General features: G+C 38.0%; 1 protein-coding gene across 2 annotated transcripts; it reads right to left on the bottom strand.

Moving 5' to 3' along the window:
- Positions 1-830: 830 nt before the first annotated feature.
- Positions 831-5,132, bottom strand: LOC141623935 (uncharacterized). Of its 2 annotated transcripts, XM_074440094.1 has the most exons (6): positions 4,797-5,132; positions 1,999-2,180; positions 1,704-1,874; positions 1,421-1,613; positions 1,215-1,319; positions 831-1,128 (listed from the first exon to the last, which is right to left on the bottom strand). In XM_074440094.1, exons 3-6 carry the CDS (start codon positions 1,820-1,822, stop codon positions 1,045-1,047), a joined length of 501 nt encoding a protein of 166 aa, XP_074296195.1. In that variant the 5' UTR covers positions 1,823-1,874; positions 1,999-2,180; positions 4,797-5,132; the 3' UTR covers positions 831-1,044. The 2 variants fall into 2 exon arrangements, with proteins under 2 accessions (XP_074296195.1, XP_074296196.1); XM_074440095.1 differs by lacking the exon at positions 1,999-2,180 and having other exon boundaries at positions 4,797-5,128.
- Positions 5,133-25,893: the final 20,761 nt, after the last annotated feature.

The following is a 25,893-nucleotide window of genomic DNA, read 5'->3' as shown; positions in this document are numbered from 1 at the left end:
TCACTAAACCTTCTTATTTTATGTTGATAGGTAATAAAACCATCTTAAGATAATAACACATCCATGGTTTCATATATAACTTAATCAAGTGTTGTCATAATTCAACAAAGGATTTAGCCTATTAGGCTCATCCTTAGAGTAAAAATATATTTAAATACAAAACAAAATTAAAAATAATAAAACTTACAAACTTAAGTTGTGCTCAGAATGGAAGACGAACGGTTGACGAGATTTTTATTAAAGAAAGAAGATTTACAAGGGGGAGAGAGAGAAAACTAGAGACACTAGTAGAAAAACCCCCTATAGTGGCGGTCATAAATGGCCTTTTTGTGGCGGTTTTTAGAAATTTTGGGTGCGCCGTATATCACGGGGTTGTTTATACTTTGCGGCGTTTGTACAACCGCCACAATATCTTACTTATTGTGGTGGTTTTTAAATAAAACCGCCATTATAAGCTTAAATAAAGCGACGGTTCTTACACAAGAACCGCCACTGTAACTCATATATAGTGGCGGTTATTGTTTGAAAAACCGCCACCATAGGTATTTAAAAAATATCGCATTGCACCTCTATAGGTAAGCAGAACGACGGTTGTTTTAAAAGAACCGTTGTAAAAGATAAGCATAACGACGGTTGTTGTTACACAACCGCCATTAAAGATAATTATAACGTCGGTTGTTTAACGAAGAACCGCCATTAAAGGCGAAATATTTTTGAAATATTTTCTTTTTTCACGTCGTTTCTAAAGGAACCGTCGTAAAAATTATTTATATTTTTTTTAAAATAATAATTAATTTTCTACGGAAATTTCAGCAGCACCTCCCCATAAATTTCATAATTCCAAATATTATATGAACAAAATGAGACCTGTCAAAAGAAATATAACCACATTTATATTACTCCTAACACCACCACAAGTCCACCACCAAACTTACATCGATCAATCTCGCATCACATCCAACATAAAAATAACATCAATATCATTATTACCAATTTTGATGTATCAAGTGTATGAATAACACACGCCTTAGTTGATAAACTAATCTACAAGTTCTCTAAACATTTGGTAGCCCACTCTTCTTTGATCTCATAAATATCGCCACTTGACATGCTTGATTCCTCCATAAGCTATAGTTAACAAATAGCTCAATTAGTAAGAATATAAATCAACAACTAGATAAATAAATCATACCAAGAACGGAAATAAGTCATACCTTCACAAATTCTTCTTTTTTTTTACTCGAAAAGTAAAAAGTTATGTTATACATCCACTTCGTGACATAATAACCACACTCGTAATCCATTGGTTGTTGAGGACACTAAAATTTTTAGAAAAACTATGATATTAATTATGTAACATATAAAATGTAATATAATTCAAAGTTAGTAGTTAGAATATAAGAGATCATATTTCACTTACCAAGATGTCATCTTTGATGATGAGTTTATTATTCTTTCTAGCGAAATTCCGCCTTCCGCCTTGAATGCAATGTATTGACCAAGCGTTTTGGAGTCTCTTTTTTATGTCCAATCTCTTTGGATTTTTTCGATCCGAATCCAAAATATAAATAGTGTTTAACCCCAAGCATGTAACGATCAACATCCAATGGTTACTACACATATAAGTTCATTTGTTGGTATTGCTATTAATAATAAATCATATATTATTTAAATAATAAATTAAAAACAAATAAAATTATTACCTCTCATGAAATGCGCCAATGATGTAATTCTTTTCATCTTGAATCTTCCAAACATGTGTAATATAATCTTCACATTCTCGCCCTCTATGCATATATTCACAAAGTTTCACCGGACACATGTATCCTACCCGTTTTGTTGCTTCGCTTTCAGTAGCAATTTGATATAGGAAACTACATCGATTATATTAGTAAACAAAGTATGAGTGAACGAAGAACGATACATAACGAACAAGTAGAAAAAGTCCAAGCACACGAAAAAAATATAAGGTTTTACATATAGGATGCTTTGGCATACTTTTATGGTACCCAAGCATCTTTCCATCTTTGGCTTGTGATTTTGGGCAGGTTGCAAACAAGAAGCATATTACAGCAATTTGGATTATGTTCTGCAATGGAAAGTGACTGTGGCCTGTATTGCAGGTCTGATGTATCTAATATGGCAGGCCAGGAATACTGCACGAATTAATCAATTGCTGCCTACACCAGGGAGAATCTTTCAGCAGGTGCAGGAAACCATAGAGTAATAAAATGAATAGAAAAGAAAATGTTATTTGAGATAGTTTTAAACTAGGGAAGGAAACATTATTTAAGATTGTCAATTTATAGCTCATTATTCATGGTAGTTAGAGTATCCAAATAAGGCCCAATTAAGAGGAAAAAAGGTTGAAAACTCACCAAAGAAGCCTTGAACTGCCCTAGATACTCAAAAGAAAGGCCCGAAAAAATACAACAATTCACACCAAAAACTCATTAATTATAATTTCTTTCCTACTCCCTTTGTCCCAATCATTTATTTGTTTTTTTAGTTTTTGTGAGGGGTTTTTAACCAAAGACAAACAAATAATTAGCACGAAGGGAGTATAATGGATGCTAAAGTTTTCGAGAAAACAAATGATTCATAGCTTTACTCTAGGTTGGTATGAAAGTCTTTAAATTGGATTAACCCAAAGATAAGGACCTATACTATCTTTTTTTTCCAGGTAAGGACCTCTACTTTAAAATTTTACAGTTAAGGGACTCTAATCGTAACACCGTTACTTTTTCCGTTAACATTGAACATTTTAAAAAAAATCTGGAATATGGAGTATTGTATTGATTTGCTTGTTCGAATTTTTTGGTTTGTAAAATCAAAATACACAATTCTTCCTCATCTATCTCTCCCTCTCATTCTCACTTTTGAATGTGTAAATTGAAACAAATTGTGTTCATCAATGGCAGAGAAAGTAAGTTTGAAGCTAGCTCTTTTTTGAATAAATCTAAATCCTCATCTATTTCAATATTCTATAGTAAAGCCCTCACAATCATCTAGCGTGGCAAAAAGTGGTGAACCTTCCATCTTAGAGATGCTTGCTATGCGTTCCAAGTAAATGGGAAAGAGAAAATTAAGCCTTTAAATTTATTTTGCTGCTTTTGGTTTCAGACTTTCAGTGGCAAACGTGACAGAAGTCGGGTAGCGGGTCCTTTACTGGAAAATGTTGAAGTATAAGTCCTTAACTGGAAAATTTAAGAAAGTTCGGGTCCTTATCATGGGGTTAACTCCTTTAAATTGTTTATACTATGCACTATACAAATGCTCATCAATTACACTTCTTTGGAAATTGGAGTTGTTTAAGTGTTATTAATAATGGAAAGATTAATATACCTTAGTTAATGATTCACTTAGAAATCAAGAAGGTTTAAAGGCACTGAGTAATTGACAACTAATTAGTCACGGGCGACAGAATTATGGTGTAGCAAAGGGATATTATCTCATTTAATTTTCTTGTGAATGGTGTAGCAATTGCACCACCATGTTAATGCGTGGGTTCGCCCCTGGATTCAAGAGAGTGATTCCAGAGCAAGGGTACTATAAAAGAGAGCAAAATTTCAGAAGAACTCAATCTAAGCTTGTTGGAATGTGAATTTCATTCGTTCGTCAATCTCATTGCAATGGTACGACTTTAAAGGGCCTATACGGCTATACACAAGCTCTATGTTGTGTTGACAGAAAAACTTGAATACAAAAGCTGTTTATTGGGAAATTTAGTTTATTAGTAGTGCCAGTATTGTATTTTGTATTAATGAAACCGACTTGAACAGTGGATGTCACTGCTACTTACCACCCTCTATTTCAACTCTAAAATGTAATGGAACCTATCCTAGATTCACACCCTTCGAATCATGTGAAGGTGGTGAAAAATCATCGTGTTGAACCAAAGCTCGCCTTGACTATGTATATGAAGCATGGATTAAAAGTAAATCTCATCAGGCGTGACGACTCTGGGGTTCAAAAGTACCTTACTGTTAAATACTAGTGTGTCAAACAAGGTTATATTTTTCGCCCACCCTTCCGTGTTGTACTACTTCAGCTAATGATTTGTGTGAGAATTTTTTTATTTTTTGCTATTATTAGTATGTGCCTGTGTGGTGAAACGAATAGTCAAGCAGGCAAATAGAAGACAGAAGAGGAGAAAAAATAGATTGAAGACGGGATACTATGCAGATCCAGGAGCTACATGTCAATAACAGTTTTCACAATTATATGATTGTTTGCGACATCTTGATACGATAAATTACGATCAAAATCATCCTCCCAATCAATCATCATTCGCTTCCAATAAGCATGCCAGTCTATTTCCTTGTTCTCTATAGTTGTTCTACTCTCCCTCTCGACTCACTCTTTTGACATTAAGTACGGTCAGCAATTGTACACAAGGAAGCTGTTACTACATGATATATAAAGACGCTCCTCAGTTCCGAGAAATTTTTAGTATGATAGGACTTCATGAGACTCAAAAGACTTGAAGGATGAAAGTGGCATTAAACCTAACCATCAGGCTATTGCATCAGAAAGTGGAAAGGCAGGAAATATTTTCCTAACCATCAAACTTCTATGAAAATGAAGAGAATGTAATTCATTAATAAATCTGTAACCAGCAGTAACAAGACACTACAACTCGACACAAGATAAGCCCCAAAACAAGTAATTCATAATTCAATAATTCAATAATTCATAATTCAATAACACAATAATACAATAACGATTAATTTGATGATAGTGATAAAGATTTAATGAAGATACTGTAATTGCAATTAAATATGACCAAACGGTACCTTTGATGTTGTTGCGGATAAAGAGCGGTGGCTTTGTATCGTTGCTTGTGCGGTGTAGTCGAAAAATAGGGCTGTCGGAGTTGAAATGATTATTGAATTGAGTGGCTGCCGGAGTTGAAATATGAATTGATTATTGAATTGAGTCGAAGAATAGTCGATGTAAACGGAAACAACAAGTTCTGAGGAACTTAATTAATTGTATGTCGGAGGGTTGCGTGAGGAAAGCAGGTTTTCGATTGCCGGAATTGAATTGTGAGGGGATGCGAGGTTTTGGCGGTTGAATTGAAGAAGACGAAGCAGCAGCAGGTTTTCGCGGTTGGATAAATCGTGTTGCTGAAGGGTTTTGCTTTTTTCGGAGGTTTTAATTTTTGTTTTTTAAACCTTTCTATTAACGTCGGTTTTAGTTATAAACCGACATAAAAAGATATTATGGCGGTTTCTTACTCCAAAAAATTATAAATTTGTATAAATTTTTAGCGTCACTTTTAACGTCGGTTGTTAATAGAACCGCCACTATTGAACTATGGTGGCGTTTCTTATTTAGAACCGCCATAAAAAGCTTATGTTATCACGGCGGTTCTTACTTAAACCGCCACAATAGACCTCCTATATACAAAAATATGTCCTTCCCGCCAATTTATTGGGCTTTTCGCGTCGTTTCTATTAGAACCGCCACGATAACTGCGTCGTGATAGGGGTTTTTTCTACTAGTGAGAGAGGGGTAGGAGAAGCCTACCTTCAACTAAAACAACTGCCTGTTTATATAGGCAAAAAGAAAATTATTCACAAACAGTAATTGTACTGTAAGCGTTGAAAAACAACCACACTTTATAAGTGCTTAGAACTATTCCACTTTATTAGTGTGAGAACTATTGCTAATGCTCCATTGTGCATCTTCTGAGTGGCATCTTTTTACTATTTCTGTTGCATGCGTCTTCTGAGTGGCATCTTTATTCCACTATTTTTCCTTTGTCTTTTGATTTGGCATCTTTGGCCTTTTTATTTGTTATTTCTTCTTCCATTAATAATTGGACTTCTATCTCTGCTTCCATTTCTTGAGCATCTTAAAGAATGTCAAATTTGTTCTTGCTATTGGATGTTGTAGACATTGTCATTGATATATCGCTTGTCTGGGATTTATTATCCTCATGCATTTGTTTTTGAGCTAAAGCCCTTTTTGCCAATTTGGAATAATGTCTAAGAATTTCAGCTTCAGTTTTATCTTTGATTTGAAATAATTCTCCAGATAGTTGGTGCTCTTCCAATTCTCCAGATTCTTCAGCATTGAAGATAATTAGGCTATCAATCTTGTCTTGAATTAAATTGATTGTGTATATACACTCTAACTCATTAGTGTCCTTATCTTGTCTTAACATTGCGTCCCAAAAACGAGAATATGATTCTCTTTTTAAACAAAATAATTTGAGATCAGTATACCCTGTTTTGGGGATAAACTTCTAAATCTAGGGAATAGAAAATTCAATAAAGAAATTCATTTGAATAATGCCAGGAATATCATCCTGATCAGTTTTTAGATGTAATTCTTTCCATTCGTCATAAAGATTTTTAAACATTTGTGGCAGGATATCTTCATTAGTTCCATAAAATTGCCACCATTTAATTAACCAATTTGGTAGATTTTGATCAAAAACTTCAGGGTAAATTTTTATTAGCCATGTATGGCTTTTTGTAGGATTTTCATATAAGAAAACTTTGTCAAAAGCCTGGATGTAATCCCAGTAATTGTACTCAACTTTGATATTATTTTTGTTTATCAAGGTTTTAGAAGTAGATGGAGTTATTCCCCATTCTTCAATGGATATTATCCTTTTGATATTAATTTTTGAAAATCTCCAGAAATTTCCTGGATCCTCAAAATGCTTAAAATTGCATTCATTATCAGCGAGGATTCCTTCATAAAAACTTCGACTTTTATAAGTCTCCATAGGATATTGATTATTTGTTAAATAACGGTTATATAATAACCAGGGATTATCTTCCCATTTTTTGTCAGAATTTTGGAGTATAATTATCTCTCTTTCCTCTGGTGATTTCACCATTTTCTCTTTTTCATCAAGAGAATCTTTCATAATTTTTTTGAAAGATGGAGAACTTATATTAAGTTCTTGTTGTTTCCATATTTGGAATTCCTCAAATTCTTCTTTTGTGATATTATCACATAAATTCTTGGCTATTAGCCTTGTTCCACCATATTGTGCCAAAATATTATTTGGTCTTATATAACCAGTTGATGAACCTGGTCCTGGGTTATTCCCATATTTGATAATTTCGGATAATTGTTCTGGGTTATTCCCATATCTGATAATTGAAGATGATTGTCTTTCTCTCCCTCTATTAGAAGGATAAGAAAAGCGGCCACGGTCACGGCCTCGACCAAAATCCATTCCTGAAACAGAAAACAAACTCTTATAGAGTTAAATACTCCCTTGTTAGAAAATCAGGGAGGTGATTATCAGATCCTTTTTTATAATGTATTTCAAAATCAAAAGGGGCTAAATGAGCTTGCCATCTTGCAAACATTTGTTTGGAAACATCATGTTTAAAATCTTTTTGAAACATAAATTTCGCAGAACTACAATCTGTTCTTATTGTAAATTTTTGGTTATATAAATCATTTTGAAATTCTAAAACACATCTGACTATGGCTAAAACTTCTTTAGCAACAGTTGCATAATGAGATTGTGCAGAATTCCATTTTCCTGAATAGAAACGAACTAAAAATTCCTGTTTATTATTGGGATCAATTTGTTTAAGAATCCCTCCATAACCAATATCTGAAGCATCAGTTTCTACTATTTTTTCCCAATGAGGGTTTGCCAAACTAAGGCATGGTAAAATGACTATAATTGTTATCAATATAAACTATGATAAAATGACTATAATTGTTAAAAATCAATTTAATTCAAGACAAGATTGATAGCCTAATTATCTTCAATGCTGAAGAATCTGGAGAATTGGAAGAGCACCAACTATCTGGAGAATTATTTCAAATCAAAGATAAAACTGAAGCTGAAATTCTTAGCCATTATTCCAAATTGGCAAAAAGGGCTTTAGCTCAAAAACAAATGCATGAGGATAATAAATCCCAGACCAGCGATATATCAATGACAATGTCTACAACATCCAATAGCAAGAACAAATTTGACATTCTTTAAGATGCTCAAGAAATGGAAGCAGAGATAGAAGTCCAATTATTAATGGAAGAAGAAATAACAAATAAAAAGGCCAAAGATGCCAAATCAAAAGACAAAGGAAAAATAGTGGAATAAAGATGCCACTCAGAAGACGCATGCAACAGAAATAGTAAAAAGATGCCACTCAGAAGATGTACAATGGAGCATTAGCAATAGTTCTCGCACTAATAAAGTGGAATAGTTCTAAGCACTAATAAAGTGTGGTTGTTTTTCAAAGCTTACAGTACAATTAATGTTTGTGAATAATTTTCTTTTTGCCTATATAAACCGGCAGTTGTTTTAGTTGAAGGGAGGCTTCTCCTACCCCTCTCTCTAGTTTTCTCTCTCTCCCCCTTGTAAATCTTCTTTCTTTAATAAAAATCTCGTCAACCGTTCGTCTTCCATTCTGAGCACAACTTAAGTTTGTAAGTTTTATTATTTTTAATTTTGTTTTGTATTTAAATATATTTTTACTCTAAGGATGAGCCTAATAGGCTAAATCCTTTGTTGAATTATGACAACACTTGATTAAGTTATATATGAAACCATGGATGTGTTATTATCTTAAGATTGTTTTATTACCTATCAACATAAAATAAGAAGGTTTAGTGAGGGTACACATTTTGTTCAATCTGAATTGATAACATGGAAGGAGAGACACCGTTTTGCCGTTATGCCGTGGATAGGCGCTAGGCGTTTTTTTTGTCATCTCCGAGTTGTTACCAGTTCAGATTAAACACTTTCGTGGTAATATCCCAATCACTAGTAATGAGCACTTGGGTGTGCGACCTCGTTCTTATACTATGTTGGTACCGTAAAAAGATCCGCTTATATATATATATATATATAGATAGATAGATAGATAGATAGATAGATAGATAGATAGATAGAGAGAGAGAGAGAGAGAGAGAGAGAGAGAGAGAGAGTGTTTGGTTTCTTATGGTGGGTTTGTACTCATATGTTATTCTATTATTATTCTTATGTTCTTATGCTTCTCTAGTTTTCTCATTATGTTACACTTTAATTTATTTTATTCTTTGTGTTAGCAAATATTATTCTAGTTTTTATTTTTTTTGGGTTAATATCTGTTATTCGAGTTCTATTTTTTTTGTTACACTACAATAACACGTGGTATTGTGGTGTTATTCTATTGTTTTTGCACTGTTATTCTGGTGTTACTTTAGTGTTATTGTGGTGTAATTGTAGTGTTATTCTTATGTTATTGTGGTGTTACTCTGATGTTATTGTACTGTTATTGTGGTGTTATCTTCTGTTATTCTCACACTTCTCTAATTTTCTCATTATGCTATTTTTTTTTTTTAATCACGAGTGTTACTCTTATGTTCTTCTGTTCTAGGCTTCAACAATGTTCACATCTTGAGAGCTGACTATATAGTCTCACCCTTGTATATCAAATAATCTAATATACTTTGAAAGATCACTTCTCGTTCATATGTGAACAAAAACTCCTAATAGGACGAGCCGAATTGATTTGTCAACGATCTTTGGAACCAGTCAGAGGTAAATTTTATCTCATAAATCAAACGAAGGATCCCCTCAAAAGCTACATGAAGATAGCGATAATAGACGATGAAACCAAATTATCGACGTTTTGAGATCCCTAGTTTATAAGAAAATTATTTTTCTTTTGTTTCCATTAGATTTGTTTTCGATTATAGTTATTCTTTGTAAGTGCCGTATGGCGTTCTATTAATTAATTGTTTTTTTCTCAAAAAAAAAAAAAAAAAAAAACTCCTAATGCTTAGTATCAACTTCTTCACATTCCATCTCTACCCGTAATGCCCCAAGATCAATTCCGACACACACTTGGGTAATACCACGTTTCATCCCTTCATCAATTCAATCCTCTTCTTCCTTAAATCTCAATTCAACCATCTGCAGCGAACCCGACACCAATTCATTAATATTCGCTCATTTTAATCGATGTATGAATAACAATAGTAATTTTGAGTCGTAATTTACAATAAAATACAAGCTATATTAAGTTGTCCCAAACCGCGAGTATGGCAGAGACATTACAATAATTGTATTGGCTTTGATCTTTGCTTTCACATCCCATTTTCGAATTTCACACTAGTTCACAAATCTGATGTGGACTTTCTCAATAGGAACTAGACGGTATTAGTAGCTTCGCTAAATATTAATACTGAAAACTATATGTAATGCTTCACCCAAGGGTTTTTACATGGATCCTGGTTAATGCATCTTAATATGTCAATCAGTCTATATGGATGATGAAATAGTTGGTGCATTCTGAAGTAAAGAGTTCAGTGAGAAAGATTGATGTCAGATACAGTTAACACATATCAGGTAGGTAAGTTGTCCCTTTTCTCTGTCAGTGATGGTAGTCTGAATTCCTTTAGTAAGGAAGGAAACCTGGCTTCAAACTAACATACTCCGTACTAGTTAGTAATGCTTGTCTAAGTCTACATCAACCGTATGTCCGTCAAACCAGACCATCAGCAGTACTACGAGACAAGAGGACTAGAGGAGCAGCCCATTCGAACTCCGACGCGCAGACACTTTACCACGAGCAACCTGCTGATATCCTCTCCTCCCGCTCTCCACCGCAACTCCGCAACACTTTTAAGGCTTCGGCGACGACGACCTCGACACCATCGACGGACTCGACGACTCGCCTCCGATCTGACTCACCGATCTACCTTCCTTAACTCAGTCTGATTCTCTCTCCTTCACCCCTCTTAATTTATCTCCACCCTCCGATCCCACCATCTGCACTCCCTCTTCCGTCACCGCCTTCGAGTAATTACCGATTTACCCTCTGAAATCGAAGTTCTCGCTTCCGCATCATCCGAGGGTAAATGTAAATATCAATGCCACGTTAGCTTCTGAAGTTATTCTAGAACCTCTCACCTTCAATGACGTCGTCAAGAAGTTTATTGTTGAGATCATTTGCGTAAGAGTTTTGGTGATTTTCTTTGTTTTTTTTTTACGGTAGAGTAGACTGACAGTTTTTATGGGCATTTTTCTCTCTATTTTTCTAGAGAGAGCTTTTCCTCTCTGTTGAGAGCACGTGAAATCCTCTTTCCCCAAAAAAAACAATCATCATCACCTTTCTCATTTTCTGGGTATGGAAGAAACCCTAATCTTCCTACCTGCAAAAAAAAAAGATTTATTGCTTCTAAATCTTTCTAAACTATCCTTAATCATTGCTTAATCTGGAAAGGTATTGGGGGTGTTTACTTTGGGGAATAGCAATAGTTTTTCCCCAATCTAATTAAACCTCCTCATTTTCAATTGGGAAGTTGAAAGGTTGGGTAACGGATCTTGGGGACTCTAATGGGTTATTTAAACCTTACGATGCTTAGGGTTTCATCATCATCTCCACACAGCTCATCTTCCTCTTTCGTTTTATCCTTCAAAAAATCCAAAATTAAAAAATCTAATCGTAAATTTTATTTTAGCGTTAATCTCTCTAATTGTAATACTACGGTTTTATGAGTCTCTGAGTACTCTATCGAGTGGGCCTTACTCTGTCGAGTAAGTGTGTTTTGCGTTTTAAAATATTTTCTGACCTGTTGGGTACTCGATCGAGTAGCCTTGGTACTCGATTGAGTAGGCGGCACTCGATCGAGTACGTCAGTTACTCGATCGAGTATCCGGTTTACGGGGGGATGATTTGTCGGGTTTTGTTAATAATGCGAATTAATATATAAACGCTTTCGTCACTTTCATAATACACTTTTACAAACCTAATTACTTTCAAAAGAGAAATCAATCTACGTACTTCGCATTCATCGCATTATTGACAAATCCCAGAGTTAGGAAGGTCGGAATTCATCTTTCTTTACATCTTTGTGATCCTTGCGTCGAGGGTAAGATCTACGTACTGTTTTTATAGTATTTTGTTTAAGTTGGTTAAACCCTAATTTGGGGATTTGGGGGTTTTTGTTGTCTCTCTTGATTGGTAGTAATTGTATGATCATATGTTAGGAGAAAGATTCGTAGAAGAGGCCTTTTGATAACAGTTGTTGAGATCGCTTTGATCAGATTGCATTCCGTGTGGGTTTCCTACTCAGTATTAGTCCCATAATGTGCTGGTTGTGATTTGTGTTTGTTGATTGTTATCATACGAGTATTGCGACGGTTGTTGGTTTTGATTGCTGTTTAGTAGCTGTGTTTGTGTGTATCTGTCTGTTTTCTTCGGGGGCGCGTCCCTGGCTGAGTGGAGTCACTTGCGGGAGTGGCTTCACACCCATTATTAGCCTTCTGTGGAACCCGCCACAGAAGGGATGTGCACATTAATGGATTTGGGTTTATCGCTCGATGGAGATGAGCGGGGATTAGGTGGGAACGGCCGCGGTCCCCACTCGGCGTGGAATGACCTGTTGCGATGGGCACTCTGCGGGGGCTACACACTTTAGTGTGTAGTCGATTGAGGAGTTGATGATGGGGTTCGAGTATATCCGTGACGATTGAGCCGTGTTGTTTCTTTGTGTTGTTGGATTATATAAATTGTGTGACTAGTATCGACCCCGTTTAAATGTTTTAAAACCGTGGTGATCCATTTAGGGGTGGTGAGCGATTATTGAGCGAGATATGATTGATGCGCATGGGATAGCCGTGATGAGTCATCACGTGGCGCTTAGAAGTCTTCCACGTGTCGACGATGTCTAGTAGCTTTGATAGTTTTATCAGTGGAACGTTTGAGTATTTTGTATTTCATTTAACAGTTTTGTTTGAGACATGTAATCAATTAAATTATATTTACTTTTAAAGTACGTTTCTTTATTGTCTTATGATTATCATTGCCTCGGGTAACCGAGATGGTAGCACTTCCATGCCTTAAGTGGTCCTGGTAAGGCACTTGGAGTATAGGGGTGTCACAAAATGGTATCAGAGCGACGATTCTGAAACCTGTAACCAATAAACCTAATGAATATAGGGAGTCAAATTAAAATGAACCCGGGGTAAAAGTTGTAGGAGCTAATGCAAAGGCTTGGGAGACGTCCTAAAGTCGCGAACTCGCCCTATAATTTTGAACCGGTCACATGGGATATGAGTCGGGATCGCTATGTGTTTACCTTGTGTGTTGTGTATCTATATAGTAAGGTGTTGTATGAATCGATGGATGCATGCATGTGGAGGATATGAGATGTGTAGTGAAGGATGATGATGATATGATTGTATTTGTCGTTGATTGAATACATGAATTGCATGATAGTTGGTTTACAATGTTGTTTTGAATTGTTGGAAAAGTATATGAGAATGATGAATGATGTGGTAGAAAAAGGGAGTAGTTCATATATGATAATATGGGATGAATAATGATGTTGCAGGATGGATGATTTATAATGGGGATATACTAGTAACATGTGATTGGGGGGTGTGATATGATTTTACGTAATTTTGTTTGCTCTAAGCTATATAATAAGTTCATATAATTATCTACTGTTGTATCATATGCACTTGTTAGATGAAGAATTTGATTGAACTAGATGAATTGATTGGAAAAGATGAAGTGACAATTGCATGAAAATATGAATTTCGTGATTATGAATATGTTTAGGTGACGAAGTGGATTTGTAATATTGTTGTATTAGTAACATGGAAATAGGATTTGTAATTGTATGAGTATGTTTTTTTTTACGAAAAGTTATGAAGTTAAAGTATGCGGTAGTACATGAGTGATAAGTTGAATGTTACATGAGCATGATAAATGTTATTGTTTGGCTTTTGGTAGGTCGTAACATGTGGTTAGGGATAGTGGCTTTACAATTATTGAGTCGCTTATATTCGCTTTGTTGATGTTTAAGTTGTTTGAAAGAGAAAATCAGATAATTATGTCGTCTGATTACAGCAAAATTGTCTTTAAACTGTTATAACTTGAGATGCATAAATGATTTTAATGTGATTCTAATTTGAGGTGATAGCTTGCTCTTTTACGATTCTAACGATAGGTCACACGCCCAAAACGACCAAGAAATGAGTGAGTTATGACCGTTTCTGAAAACTGGACAATCTTTGAGAAATGCGTAGGGTACTCGATCGAGTGGCCCTTACTCGATCGAGTGCACCTTGGTACTCGATCGAGTACCCCTTACTCGATCGAGTAGCCCTGGTAAATTTTATATATGTGTCTCTGACTTTCACCTACTCGATCGAGTAAGTTATTTATTCGATCGAGTGGCCTGTACTCGATCTAGTGACCTATGTTTTGGGTCATATGCCTATATTTTGACTTTGTTGCATATCATGTTTAATTCAAAAGTGTTATTTTGCTTCTTTATGCATTGTTTTACATGCATGTTGGTCTTGATGCGTAAGTTACCCAATATTATGGAGTAGTGAGTGGCACCCTATGGTGAGTATGAATTCGGTGGGAGGACATGAGTTATATGTGGTTGTGATAGATAGAGGAAAAAGAAAAGGAAGATTGGCAAGGCTTAATTGAGGCATAGAGCATGTTTTGTGAGACGGGAGGAGTGATATGATTGTGTGTTGAGTAATGTAAAATTAAGTAAATATGGGCAAATGATGATGTGAGTCTAAGGAGCGTGAGAATGAATAGATTGAAAGGAAGAATGTGACAGTAGCAACTTGAAATGTGTAAAGAATTATGGAGGGAGATGGTTAGGAATTGTGTTGGTTAAGAATATATACATAATGAAAGGTCGTTTTAGAGGGATTGAGAAGAGTGGTATATAGTGAACTTAATGGAGACATGTCGCGTCGAAGATTTGCAAATAGTAAGTGAGTTTGGAAATTTGTGATTCAAGATATGAAACTAATGCGTGATTTCCTTGGGCAATTAACGGTATAAAATGAATTTTGATTTCTAGAGATGTAAAAAGGGAGATGTAATTGTTTGAACAAGTAAACGTTGATTCTATGGATGGATTAGTGGCAAGGGTGAGTGATAGCATAATAAAAGAATATTTATGGTAAGAAAGAGTGAGATGATATCGATAAGAAATAATGAGATTTGAGTTTTGGAGCAATGAGAAGGTAATCGGAGCACTAAAGAGTTAGGAAGAAGTAATAAGGAGTTTTATGGTTAACTGATTTTGTCGAGTGTAAAAGAAAAGAATGAGGGGAGTAAAACTAGGAAAATGTTGACCGGAGTTATGTGATATAGAGGTAAGGAGTCGTCGAGATGTGTGATACCAATCATGAGGATGTTAATGGTTATATAGGAGTTTCGGGACAACATGATTAATCTTGAGTTTTGAGGAATTAAGGAAAGTAAGAAGTTGGTAGAATATCTGCATGATATGAGATTTTGGTGGAGACCGGAGAGTTAGATGATGATACCATTAAGGATAGTGTTGGGAGGAATGTTGAGGTAATTTTGTTGATGGATTTGATGATCGTTAATTGGGATGTTAACCAAAGATAGGAAAGAAACTGTGATGTTTAGAGATGAGTGTAAGAGGCTTGATGTCCGAACGATGGTAGGGTTGAGGAGTTGTCACTAACGGTTAAGAGTGATGATAAATAGAAAAAAAAATGGCCATTCTAAAGGGATTGATTTTATAGAGACCCGATTGATGAGTACGGTTGTGAGGAAGTATGAGGTGTGGTCTTAGGAGGCGGTTGCTAGTAGTTAAGTACTAGTTGAATGGTTATTCTTGACAGGAGGTGATGGTTATGCGAATGGGAAAATATGTTATGAGGGGCATATGAGTTAAGCTCGGGCGACAGGTAACCTTTGTTGAGTGGTAACTTACGTGATCAGGATTGACTAGTTGGATGTGATTATGGGTCTAAGATGTATATAAATGTTTGTGTGAGGTTGTGACCTCACGAGAAGCAGTATGGTGTGATAGATATAATGTTGTTATCTGAATGTTCTGTAATATATGTTGGATACGGTAACTTAATGGAATGATGACCAAAAGTGATAGTTTGGGTGGTCTGACATGACTGGTTATACTTGCATGTCTATTCATGATATATGTTTATTCCGTGAAAAGGTATGGATGGTATGCATGAGATTCTTGTCTGTTATTCCGTATGATATATGGTGTTGTGATCTAGTAAAGCAGTCTTGAGTAAGTTTTTCTTGTCCGAGATGTTATATTGAGTCAGTGTTTATGGGATTGTGTATGTTGTGATGTCTATCGGTGTGGTTGTGGTGCCTCGGGTGGTGATCCGGGCACGGTACTTAGTGTTGTGATGCGGGTATTTTCGCACCTCAGTGTGGCTGTTGGTGGCGGTGTTGCGATGCCGTCACCGGTTGTGGTGGAATAGGCGAGATGATTATGATACGAGTTTTCGAAAGTACATACCAATTAAACATAGATTGTTGTTTTGTTTGCTGTTGTTCCTTGTGAGTTTTGGTTGAACATGTAGACTGTTGTTTTGTTTGTTGATGTTTCTTACCAGTTTCAGTTTGGGAATGAGGGTAGAGTATGATACGAAAGAGAGTTGTATATGTTTTCGTTGTTGTCATGGTATAGTGATATTTTATTGATGGGACATAGTTGTGAGAAGTTGTTACAGTAATTTTGATCTTGTTTTAAGATTAGGCATCGGTAGTCATAGTCATGGCAAGTGATTCGTGGAACATGTGTTGTAATGATCTGAAAGCGGCAGGTGGTTCATAATCTTTTGTTGAGATAGTGAGTGCAGGGTATTGGGAATTGGTGTCATGTTAAGTTATGTATGAGTTTTGCGATAATGAAAGAAAAGAACTTGAGGATCTAGTGTGAGTGTACGTAACAAGTGTGGATCGTGAGTTATGCTTTTGGCGATGGGAGTTTTATATAGTTTATATAGAGAGGTATGTCATGTTGCGGTAATGTGGAAGAGTTGAAGTTTTGGGTTAAGCTAAAGATTTTGAGGTATAGGTTAGGTGGTGTGACGAGTGAATTGAAGTATGAGAATTGTTTAAGTAAGAGAGCCTTAGATTTATGCATGGCGAGTGTTCAAGTTATAGGTGGTTATCTTTGACATGCGATGATGATGGGGATAATGAGAAGATATAGCTAGGATTTAGTATTAGTGAGTTACGAGGACGTAACATTTATCTTAAGAGGAGTAGGATGCGATAAAAGAGATTTTGATGGTTGTACAGGTTGTAATAGATTTGGAAGTTTGAGTCTTGATGTAGAATAAAAGATTGATTCGTGTTGTGGTTGATTTTATTAAAGGTCATGACCGTGCTTGTAGTAGTGTGATGTTTAGGAATGGGAGAATATTTCAATAGTGTTGACAGTTGGATGATGATTTTATGAGTGTGAGTAAACTTTGAGGACGAAGTTCCTTTTAAGGGTGGTAGAATGTAACATTCCGTTTGATGTTAGTGGATAGTAGTTGGTAGTGTATGGAGTTAGTGTCGGGAGATTCTATGATGTAGTTGATACGATATCGTGAGCCACGTTGGGGAGGTAGGAATAGTTGGTGGAGTTGGTGTTAAGAGTTCATGTTTTATAGGTTGGGGTTTTGTTTTGAGTTCTTAGTTGCGTTGTTGTGTCTTGGTCGAGTTAGTATGTTTGTTTTTATGTATGGGTTGAACATCGGGGACGAAGTTCCTTTTAAGGAGGGAAGACTGTAATACTACGGTTTTATGAGTCTCTGGGTACTCTATCGAGTGGGCCTTACTCTGTCGAGTAAGTGTGTGTTGCATTTTAAAATAGTTTCTGACCTGTTGGGTACTCGATCGAGTAGCCTTGGTACTCGATCGAGTAGGCGGCACTCGATCGAGTACGTCAGTTACTCGATCGAGTATCCGGTTTACGGGGGGATGATTTGTCGGGTTTTGTTAATAATGCGAATTAATATATAAACGCTTCCGTCACTTTCATAATACACTTTTACAAACCTAATTACTTTCAAAAGAGAAATCAATCTACGTACTTCGCATTCATCGCATTATTGACAAATCCCAGAGCTTGGAAGGTCGGAATTCATCTTTCTTTACATCTTTGTGATCCTTGCGTCGAGGGTAAGATCTACGTACTGTTTTTATAGTATTTTGTTTAAGTTGGTTAAACCCTAATTTGGGGATTTGGGGGTTTTTGTTGTCTCTCTTGATTGGTAGTAATTGTATGATCATATGTTAAGAGGAGGATTCGTAGAAGAGGCCTTTTGATAACAGCTGTTGAGATCGTCTGACTGTATTGCATTCCAGGTAGGGTTTCTCTACTCAGTATTAGTCCCATAATGTGTTGGTGGTGATTTGTGTTTGTTGATTGTTATCATACGAGTATTGCGACAGTTGTTGGTTTTGATTGCTGTTTAGTAGTTGTGTTTGTGTGTATCTGTCTGTGTTCTTCGGGGCGCGTCCCTGGCTGAGTGGAGTCACTTGCGGGAGTGGCTTCACGCCCATTATTCGCCTTATGTGGAACCCGCCACGGAAGGGATGTGCACATTAATGGATTTGGGTTTATCGCTCGACGGAGATGAGGGGGGATTAGGTGGGAACGGTTGCGGTCCCCCACTGGCGGCGTGAAGTGACCTGTTGCGATGGGCACTCTGGCAGGGCTACACACTTTAGTGTGTAGTCAGTATTGAGGAGTTGGTGATGGGGTTCGGAGTATATCTGTGACGATTGAGCTGTGTTGTTTGCTGTGTTGTTGGATTATATTAATTGTGTGATTAGTACTGACCCCGTTTAAATGTTTTAAAAACTATGGTGATCCATTCGAGGGTGGTGAGCAGTTATTGAGCAGGTATGATTGATGCGCATGGGATAGCTGGGATGAGTCATCATGTGGCAGTTAGAAGTCTTCCGCTGTGTCAGACGATGTCTTGTAGCTTTGATAGTTTTATCAGTGGACCGTTTGAGTATTTTGTATTTCATTTAACAGTTTTGTTTGAGACATGTAATCAATTAAATTATATTTACTTTTAAAGTACGTTTCTTTATTGTCTTATGATTATCATTGCCTCGGGTAACCGAGATGGTAGCACTTCCATGCCTTAAGTGGTCCTGGTAAGGCACTTAGAGTATGGGGGTGTCACACTAATCCTATCATTATGGATTTTGAGGATCAGTTTGGGAGGTTTACAAATGGAGTGGGAAATTTAGGTCAACAAGGTGATCAAGGCGTTCATCAAAACTTTTAAAATCATCAACCGTTTCATCAACCTTTCCCAAATGCTGAATTTAATCCTATAAATCCGGTGCATGCAAACATCTGGAGGTATCCCCTTAGTGGGGGTGTTGTGAATATTGATCCAGATTATCGGGTCAATCTAGGGAGTACTGGGGAAGCTGTATACTGGGTTTTCTGGTTGACTACCGTCTGTTTGAGGCGGAGCTGGTAAGTGACGTTATTAGGAAGAAATGGAAGACTAAGGGAGAGATTACTGTTCATAGGATGGGGGAAATTTATGTTCTCCATTATGCTGAGAATGATGATTTGGAGGGGCTTTTGAGGCGAAGTACTGCTACCATTGACGGGGCTCTGATGGTCTTCGCCAGATGGTATCCTGATACTGTCCCTAGAACGGTGTGATTCCCTTATGCTGAACTGAAGGTGCGTGTGTGTGGGCTGCCTTTTTGTAACACCCCCTCATACCAAGGTACCTTACCAAGGACTACCCTAGCATGAAAGGCTGTTACCATCTCGGTTGTCCGAGGTTAGTATATCAAAAGCAACAATCGAAAACACATTTATTAAAGTACGAAAGATTTAAAGTTTACATAATCTCAAAATCCGACATCAAAGTACTATCATAAATCCAACAACTATAAAAGACAACTAAGACTCTTGACAGTGGAAGCTAAGCTTGCGTGGTGACTCCCCAATGACTGCCCCAAAGTTAAAAGACTGCATCACCTGTCACAATCTGTTCACCATCCTCGAATGGATCACCATAGATTTTAAAAAACAACAACGGGGTTAGTTACTGAATAATTAAAATAAGACAGGTATAATGAGTAACCAGCTGATCATCCTCCTTCTCCGGTCTTCCGATCTCACACAGTAACCGACTACACACCAAAGTGTGTAGCCCTGCCAGATTACCCATCGCAACAGGTAATCCTCGCCATCAGTGGGGGACCGCAGCCAATCCACACCTAAATCCCGCTCATCAACGAGCGATATCCCTGTCCCTTAATGTGCACATCCCCTCCTGTGGCGGGTTCCACGGAGGGCGAACTAGGGTGTGAAGCCACTCCCGCAAGTGACTCCACCACAATCATCACAACACCAACACTATCACCACACTAACACCGCACCAACACTCCAACGATGATCAGCAGACAAACAATCATACGCAAAACAACATAATCTCAAATCAATTAAACAGGAACTGAGTAGGGAAACCCTACCTTTGCGCAATACGCTACGCTGCAATCAATCATACAAATGCATACAAATACCACATCATCACCTACAACAACGATAATCCACAATCAACACACATATGATGACCAAACCCTAAACCCCCAAATCACAAATTAGGGCAAAACCCTAAAAGGCAAATTAATGAGACTCATGAAATCAGAGGCTTACCGACACAATCGATGCAAGGAAAGAAGAACTAGACTCATGAATGATCCACGCAATTGAGAGAGAGATTTGGAGAGGATTAGAGTTACGTTGTGTAGTTTAGGTTTTGTAAAATGATTAGCTTTTGTTAAATGATTAGAAACTGTAAAACACGTCTTAATATAACTCTAATCCTTTCTAAATCAAACCGCGGAAAATATTACCTGTCAGACCGGATACTCGGTCGAGTATTCCCATACTGGGCCAAGTATTCTTGGGCAGTAAACTGTCCAGAAACACACGACACCCTTACTCAGCCGAGTAAGCCATATTCGGCCGAGTAACAGACTTAGAAAACCGAGGTATTATACTTTTGAGTATCTCTCCATGCATGTGGCTCAGGTGGCGGGTAAGCTTCTAAGTCATTAATTCCAGGTTGAACCGTTTGAGGTAATTCCAAAAAATGACTACTTAAGACTGAAAGTTTGTGTTAAGTTAAATGAACCGTTGATGCCTGGATTTTTCTTGGCCATGGATGGGGGTTATCTGCTGTGGATTCAGTTTAAGTACGAGAAAATCTTTAAATATTGTATTAAATGTGGTAAAGTGGGTCACAGGGGTTCCCAGTGTAGGGAAAGTATCATGACTATTGTTTCGAGTATTAATGGTATGCTGGACAGAACTATGGAGAAAGGATTTGTTGTCTTTCACTTCAATAGTAACCACACTCTGTTCAATATGGACCATAGGGCTACCCATTCAACAACTAAGCTGTCTTCGCAAGTTCGTCTAGCTAATGGGAGGGAGTCTAGGGTTCGTGAGATAGAAGAGCCAGAAAGATTGGTTGGTTTTGAATTGGGAACCACTCCTGGTGGTAGAGTTTACCCAGGTATGCGTTTTGCTGTGACTGATCAGCCCTTTGCTGGGCCAATAATTTTTCCAGTGGGGTCAGGTGCTGTAGGTGGGGGAGGTCAAGGGTCACATGCCCCTCAAGGTGGCCATGGGGGGTTGGGTAATCAAGGTGATACTATTATGGAAGATGTGCAAGGTCAGAGTAATGGGGGAGGGGGTGAATGAAGGAAGTCATCAAGCTGCAAATACTCGGGCTGCTGGAGTCCAAACTGCTACTGGAGGGCAGGTAATTCATGATGCTAGGACAGGTGGAATAGGGTCAAGTCAGGGACAAAGTGCAGAGGTGGTAGGTGAAGGTGAAGGTCAAGGTCAAGGTTTAGCTGGGCAAGGTGGTACTGGACTGGGAGGATGGTTGAATGAGGGTGGTATTCATACTGCTACTGGTATTATTGAAGGTAATGTTAATCTGGTGGGGGGGGGGGGGGAATGTTTCTCCGGTCCTCAAAGGGGCTGGTGCTGTGCATAATAATAACAACAGCACTTCTGATAAGTATCATAGTGCTGCTGAGGATCTTGAAAACCAAGGGGATCCTTTGATAGGTCAGGTCAGTTTTCTTCATCAAGTTTAAGCTGCTGATCCTTACATTCTTTTACTGGGACTAGTAGCTCAAGGGGTTATCTAGATCATGACTTGAGAATTCAAGAGGCTATTCTTAACAGAGTGGAAGGGGATGTGGAATGGGCTAGGATGGAGGATGATCATCGTGGGCTTAATCAGACTTTTGATCTTCCTTCTATAGGACTGTCTATCATGTATCATTATCCTGAGAGGGTTGGCCCTCAGCCAGGAAATGGGGAAGAGGGGTCAGCTGAAATGGACATGGGTACTCCTATTGAAGAGTCTTCTATTGAGATCATCAGTATTAGTGATGATTCTGTTCCTGCTAGGGATCCACTTCCTCCATGCTCACGGGTCATTAATCCTGCAATGTTGGGGCATTCTTCTGATGATTCTTCTGAGTTTCACCATAGTAGTGCTATTAATCACATCTCCACTTCTGAGGAGGATAATGAGGATAATAATGAGGTTAGTAGTGAGCCACAATAGCCTGGTGCTATCACTGAGGGGACTGGACTAAATGCTGGGGCTACTTCTTCTCTGTCATCAACTGCTATTGAATGTATGAGGGAGGAACTTCAGGCTCGTACTGCTGCTTTGCAAGCTAGGGTTGCTGCTTTACAGTCCCTTGAAGATCAGAATCATGCTGCTGTGGTGGGTTTGAATGGTAAGGAAGGTGGGACTGCTATGTTTGACAAAGTGACTGGGTTTGTTATTGATTCAAGGTGTGCTCCTTCATCAAAGTTAATTGCCAAAATGGATGAAGGAAGAAAGGTGAGGAGTTGTTTGTCTGATGGTTTCATGGGGGTGGCTGATCTGTACCATAACTCTGAAATGTTAGAAAATAATAAGAAAGCTATTGTTGGAGCTAGGAAAAGGAAATGTTGTATTGAGGTGTCGGAGGATCTGGTTCCATAGGCTGCTGTTGCTACAATTGAAAGTGCAAAAGAGTACATTCTTCACTTAGGTAAAAAAGCATGCGTGGGAAGGGGTATTCATGAAATGAAAGGTGCTGGTTCTGGTGGTGGGTTTCGCATGAACGTGACTGATCTGGTTTTGAATGAGTCTTATGACTCGTCTATTAATGATGCTGCTACTACTGATGGTTTTGCGGAGGTTGGGCCATCACAACCTCCTCGTTCTCCATGATGGACTTGGCTTGGAATTGTAGGGGGCTTAGTAATGCGCTCTCCCCTACAATTCCTAAACTTAGAGCGTTAATAAGTAATAAATATTATGACTTTATTTTTATTATGGAATCAAAATTTAATGCTAGTAGTATTTGCCCTATCTTTCGACCTTTTGGTTTTGATAAGTCGGTTGGAATAGATGCAATAGGCTCATCGGGTGGGTTATGGGTTGGATGGCGTAAGGAGGCTAAAATGAGCCACGTTTACTCTTGTATGAACTTCGTTGTCCTTCTTGTCGAGAAATATAATGGGCTTTTGTGGTATTTGGTCCTTTTTTATGGAGCTCCTAGAACCTCCATGCGAGCAACCGTCTTGAATGATTTGGAAAGTTGCATAGCGTCATTTCAATACCCTTATTTAATAATTAGTGACTTTAATTAAGTGGAGTTTTTATGTGATAAATGGAGTTTGACAACTTCATTGATCAATGATGCCTCTGTTTTCAATAAGTGGCATGTTAGAAATGAGTTAGTCGATATCCCGTTTAAAGGACCTCAATTCACATGGTGTAACAATCGAAAGGGGCAAGCCCGTGTGTATGAACGGCTGGATTTGGCCATGGGGTCTAAAGATTAGTTTACGTTTTTTCCGAATACTGGGTTAAAACATTATCCAATCCATATCTCTGATCATGCTCCAATTGAGTTGGATCTTAACCTTATAAGGAATGTGACTAAGAAATCGTACAACTTGGATTCATGGGTTCTTGATGAGGAGTGTGTTATGGAAATACAAAAGGCTTGGTTTATGAATATTAGGGGCTCTCCTACTTTCCGGATTACTAGGAAACTAGCTTTGGTTAGACAAAGGGTGAAAACATGGGCGCTTGATAAAAGACAGGAATGAAAACAAAAGTGGAGGATTTTGATAATCGTCTTGAGAAGGGGATGGAGTTAGCAATACGAGAAGGTAAAGGAGAGGAACATTCTAAGGTGGATGAGGAAGTACAAGCCTTTTGCCAGAGCTGCGCATAGTTTTTGGAAACAGAGAGCTGAACTCCGCTGGACAATTGATGGTGATACTTGCTCTAAATACTTCTTTAACTGGGTCAAAGGCATAGCAGGGAGAAATTTCATTTATGGTATCAAAGGAGATGATGGAAATTGGTTGTATGATCCTAGTACGGTGAGTAGGGCGTTACAACAATACTTTATGGAATTATATGGGGCTAACTCGTCATTGGTAGAAACCGAGTGATTGGATGTCGAGGACGATATATTCCAGGGAGTAAGAAATCGTATTATGAATGATGATGTGGATTGGCTGCGGAAACCATTTACTGCTAAGGAAGTGAGGATTGCGGTATTCCAAATGGGGTCCCTAAAATCACCGAGTCCAGATGGTATCCCAGCAGTTTTCTTTCAGAAATGTTGGGGTTTTATAAAAAGGGACTTCATTAAGGCTGCGCTCTCTGTGCTTAATTCGGGGAGAGTTCTCCGAGAAACTAATCGAACTTTTATTGCACTCATCCCTAAGGGTGGGAATCCAGAGGTTGTGCAAGATTATCGTCCTATTAGCCTTTGTAGTGTCTTTATGAGAATTATTACCAAATGTATCGCCAACAGGTTAGCCAAGGTGATAGGTAAGTTAGCAGGAGAGTTTCAAAATGCATTTATTCCGGGAAGGCTTATTAGCGACAACATTCTTTTGGCCCATGAGGCCATACATGCTATAAATGGACATAAACGTGGGAAATATGGTAGGTTTGCGATTAAAGCAGATATGAGCAAGGCTTATGATAGAGTTCGATGGAATTTCCTTGAGAAGGTCATGGTTAAGTTTTGCTTCCCCGGGAGCTTGATTCAGTTAATCATGAGTTGTGTCACGACGGTGTCTTATGAGGTGTTGTTTAGAGGATCACCCCTTAATTCTTTTATGCCAAAATGTGGACTTCGTTTGTCTATTCTTTGCATGGAAGTGCTGTCTGGGAAGGTGCTACAAGCTCAGAATCGAGGGCTGTTACAAGGTATTAGGTTATGTAGACAGGTTCCGCCTTTGACACATCTCTTCTTTGTGGATGATGCGGCTTTCTTCCTTCAGGACACAGAAAACTCGGCTCAACACTTAAAGGCCATCTTGGATGCTTATTGCAAAGCTTATGGGCAACGGATTAATGATGCTATGTCTGGGATTCTTTTTACCCTAAGCACGAGATTGAATCAGGCTAGAATGTGTCTATGGATGTTCAATATTCGGCATAACAAAGGGATTGGTAAATATCTTGGAATCCCAATGGAATTTCAGGGTTCAAAGCGAAAAATTTTCGGAATTTCGACTGACATGGAAACGATCCGTCGCGGATCGGGGCGACTAGCCCTTCCCCCCTTAAAAAAAGAGAGAAAAATTCGTATGTTTAAAGCCGCGTCATGGAAACCATGTCGAATTTCGTAAAACGCGAAAACAAGGAAATGTGAGTGTGAGGAAACACAAAAACGTCCTGGGTCATCCCGAAGAGGCGCGAGCGTCCTGGCAGGAGGTTTGAGGAGTCAGGAGAAAACACAAGTTGAAAGAGACAAGTCAACAGCGGGGAATCCTGGGGAAGCCTCAAAGAGGCGCGAGCAGCCTGGCGATAGAAGCCGGCTCTCCCCTTTTTTAAAACGCGCTGATCAGTTTGTATAAATAGTGATGTTTGTGCTTCGTTGTTTCATCATCCGAAACACAAAAAACATCTCGACAAAAGTTCTTTTTCTTCTTCCACAAAAATATTTCATGGATGCTTTTGAGAACGCATTGCGACAATGGTGTCGGGATTTGTCGCCTCTCGAAAAGTATCAACTCGTTTGCATGGGAGTTGGCCAATTGTTGGTGCTCCGT

The sequence above is a fragment of the Silene latifolia genome, chromosome X (genome assembly GCF_048544455.1).
Source record: "Silene latifolia isolate original U9 population chromosome X, ASM4854445v1, whole genome shotgun sequence".
In the NCBI taxonomy this organism is placed as follows: domain Eukaryota; kingdom Viridiplantae; phylum Streptophyta; class Magnoliopsida; order Caryophyllales; family Caryophyllaceae; genus Silene; species Silene latifolia.
This window is presented reverse-complemented; position numbering and strand designations above follow the sequence as displayed.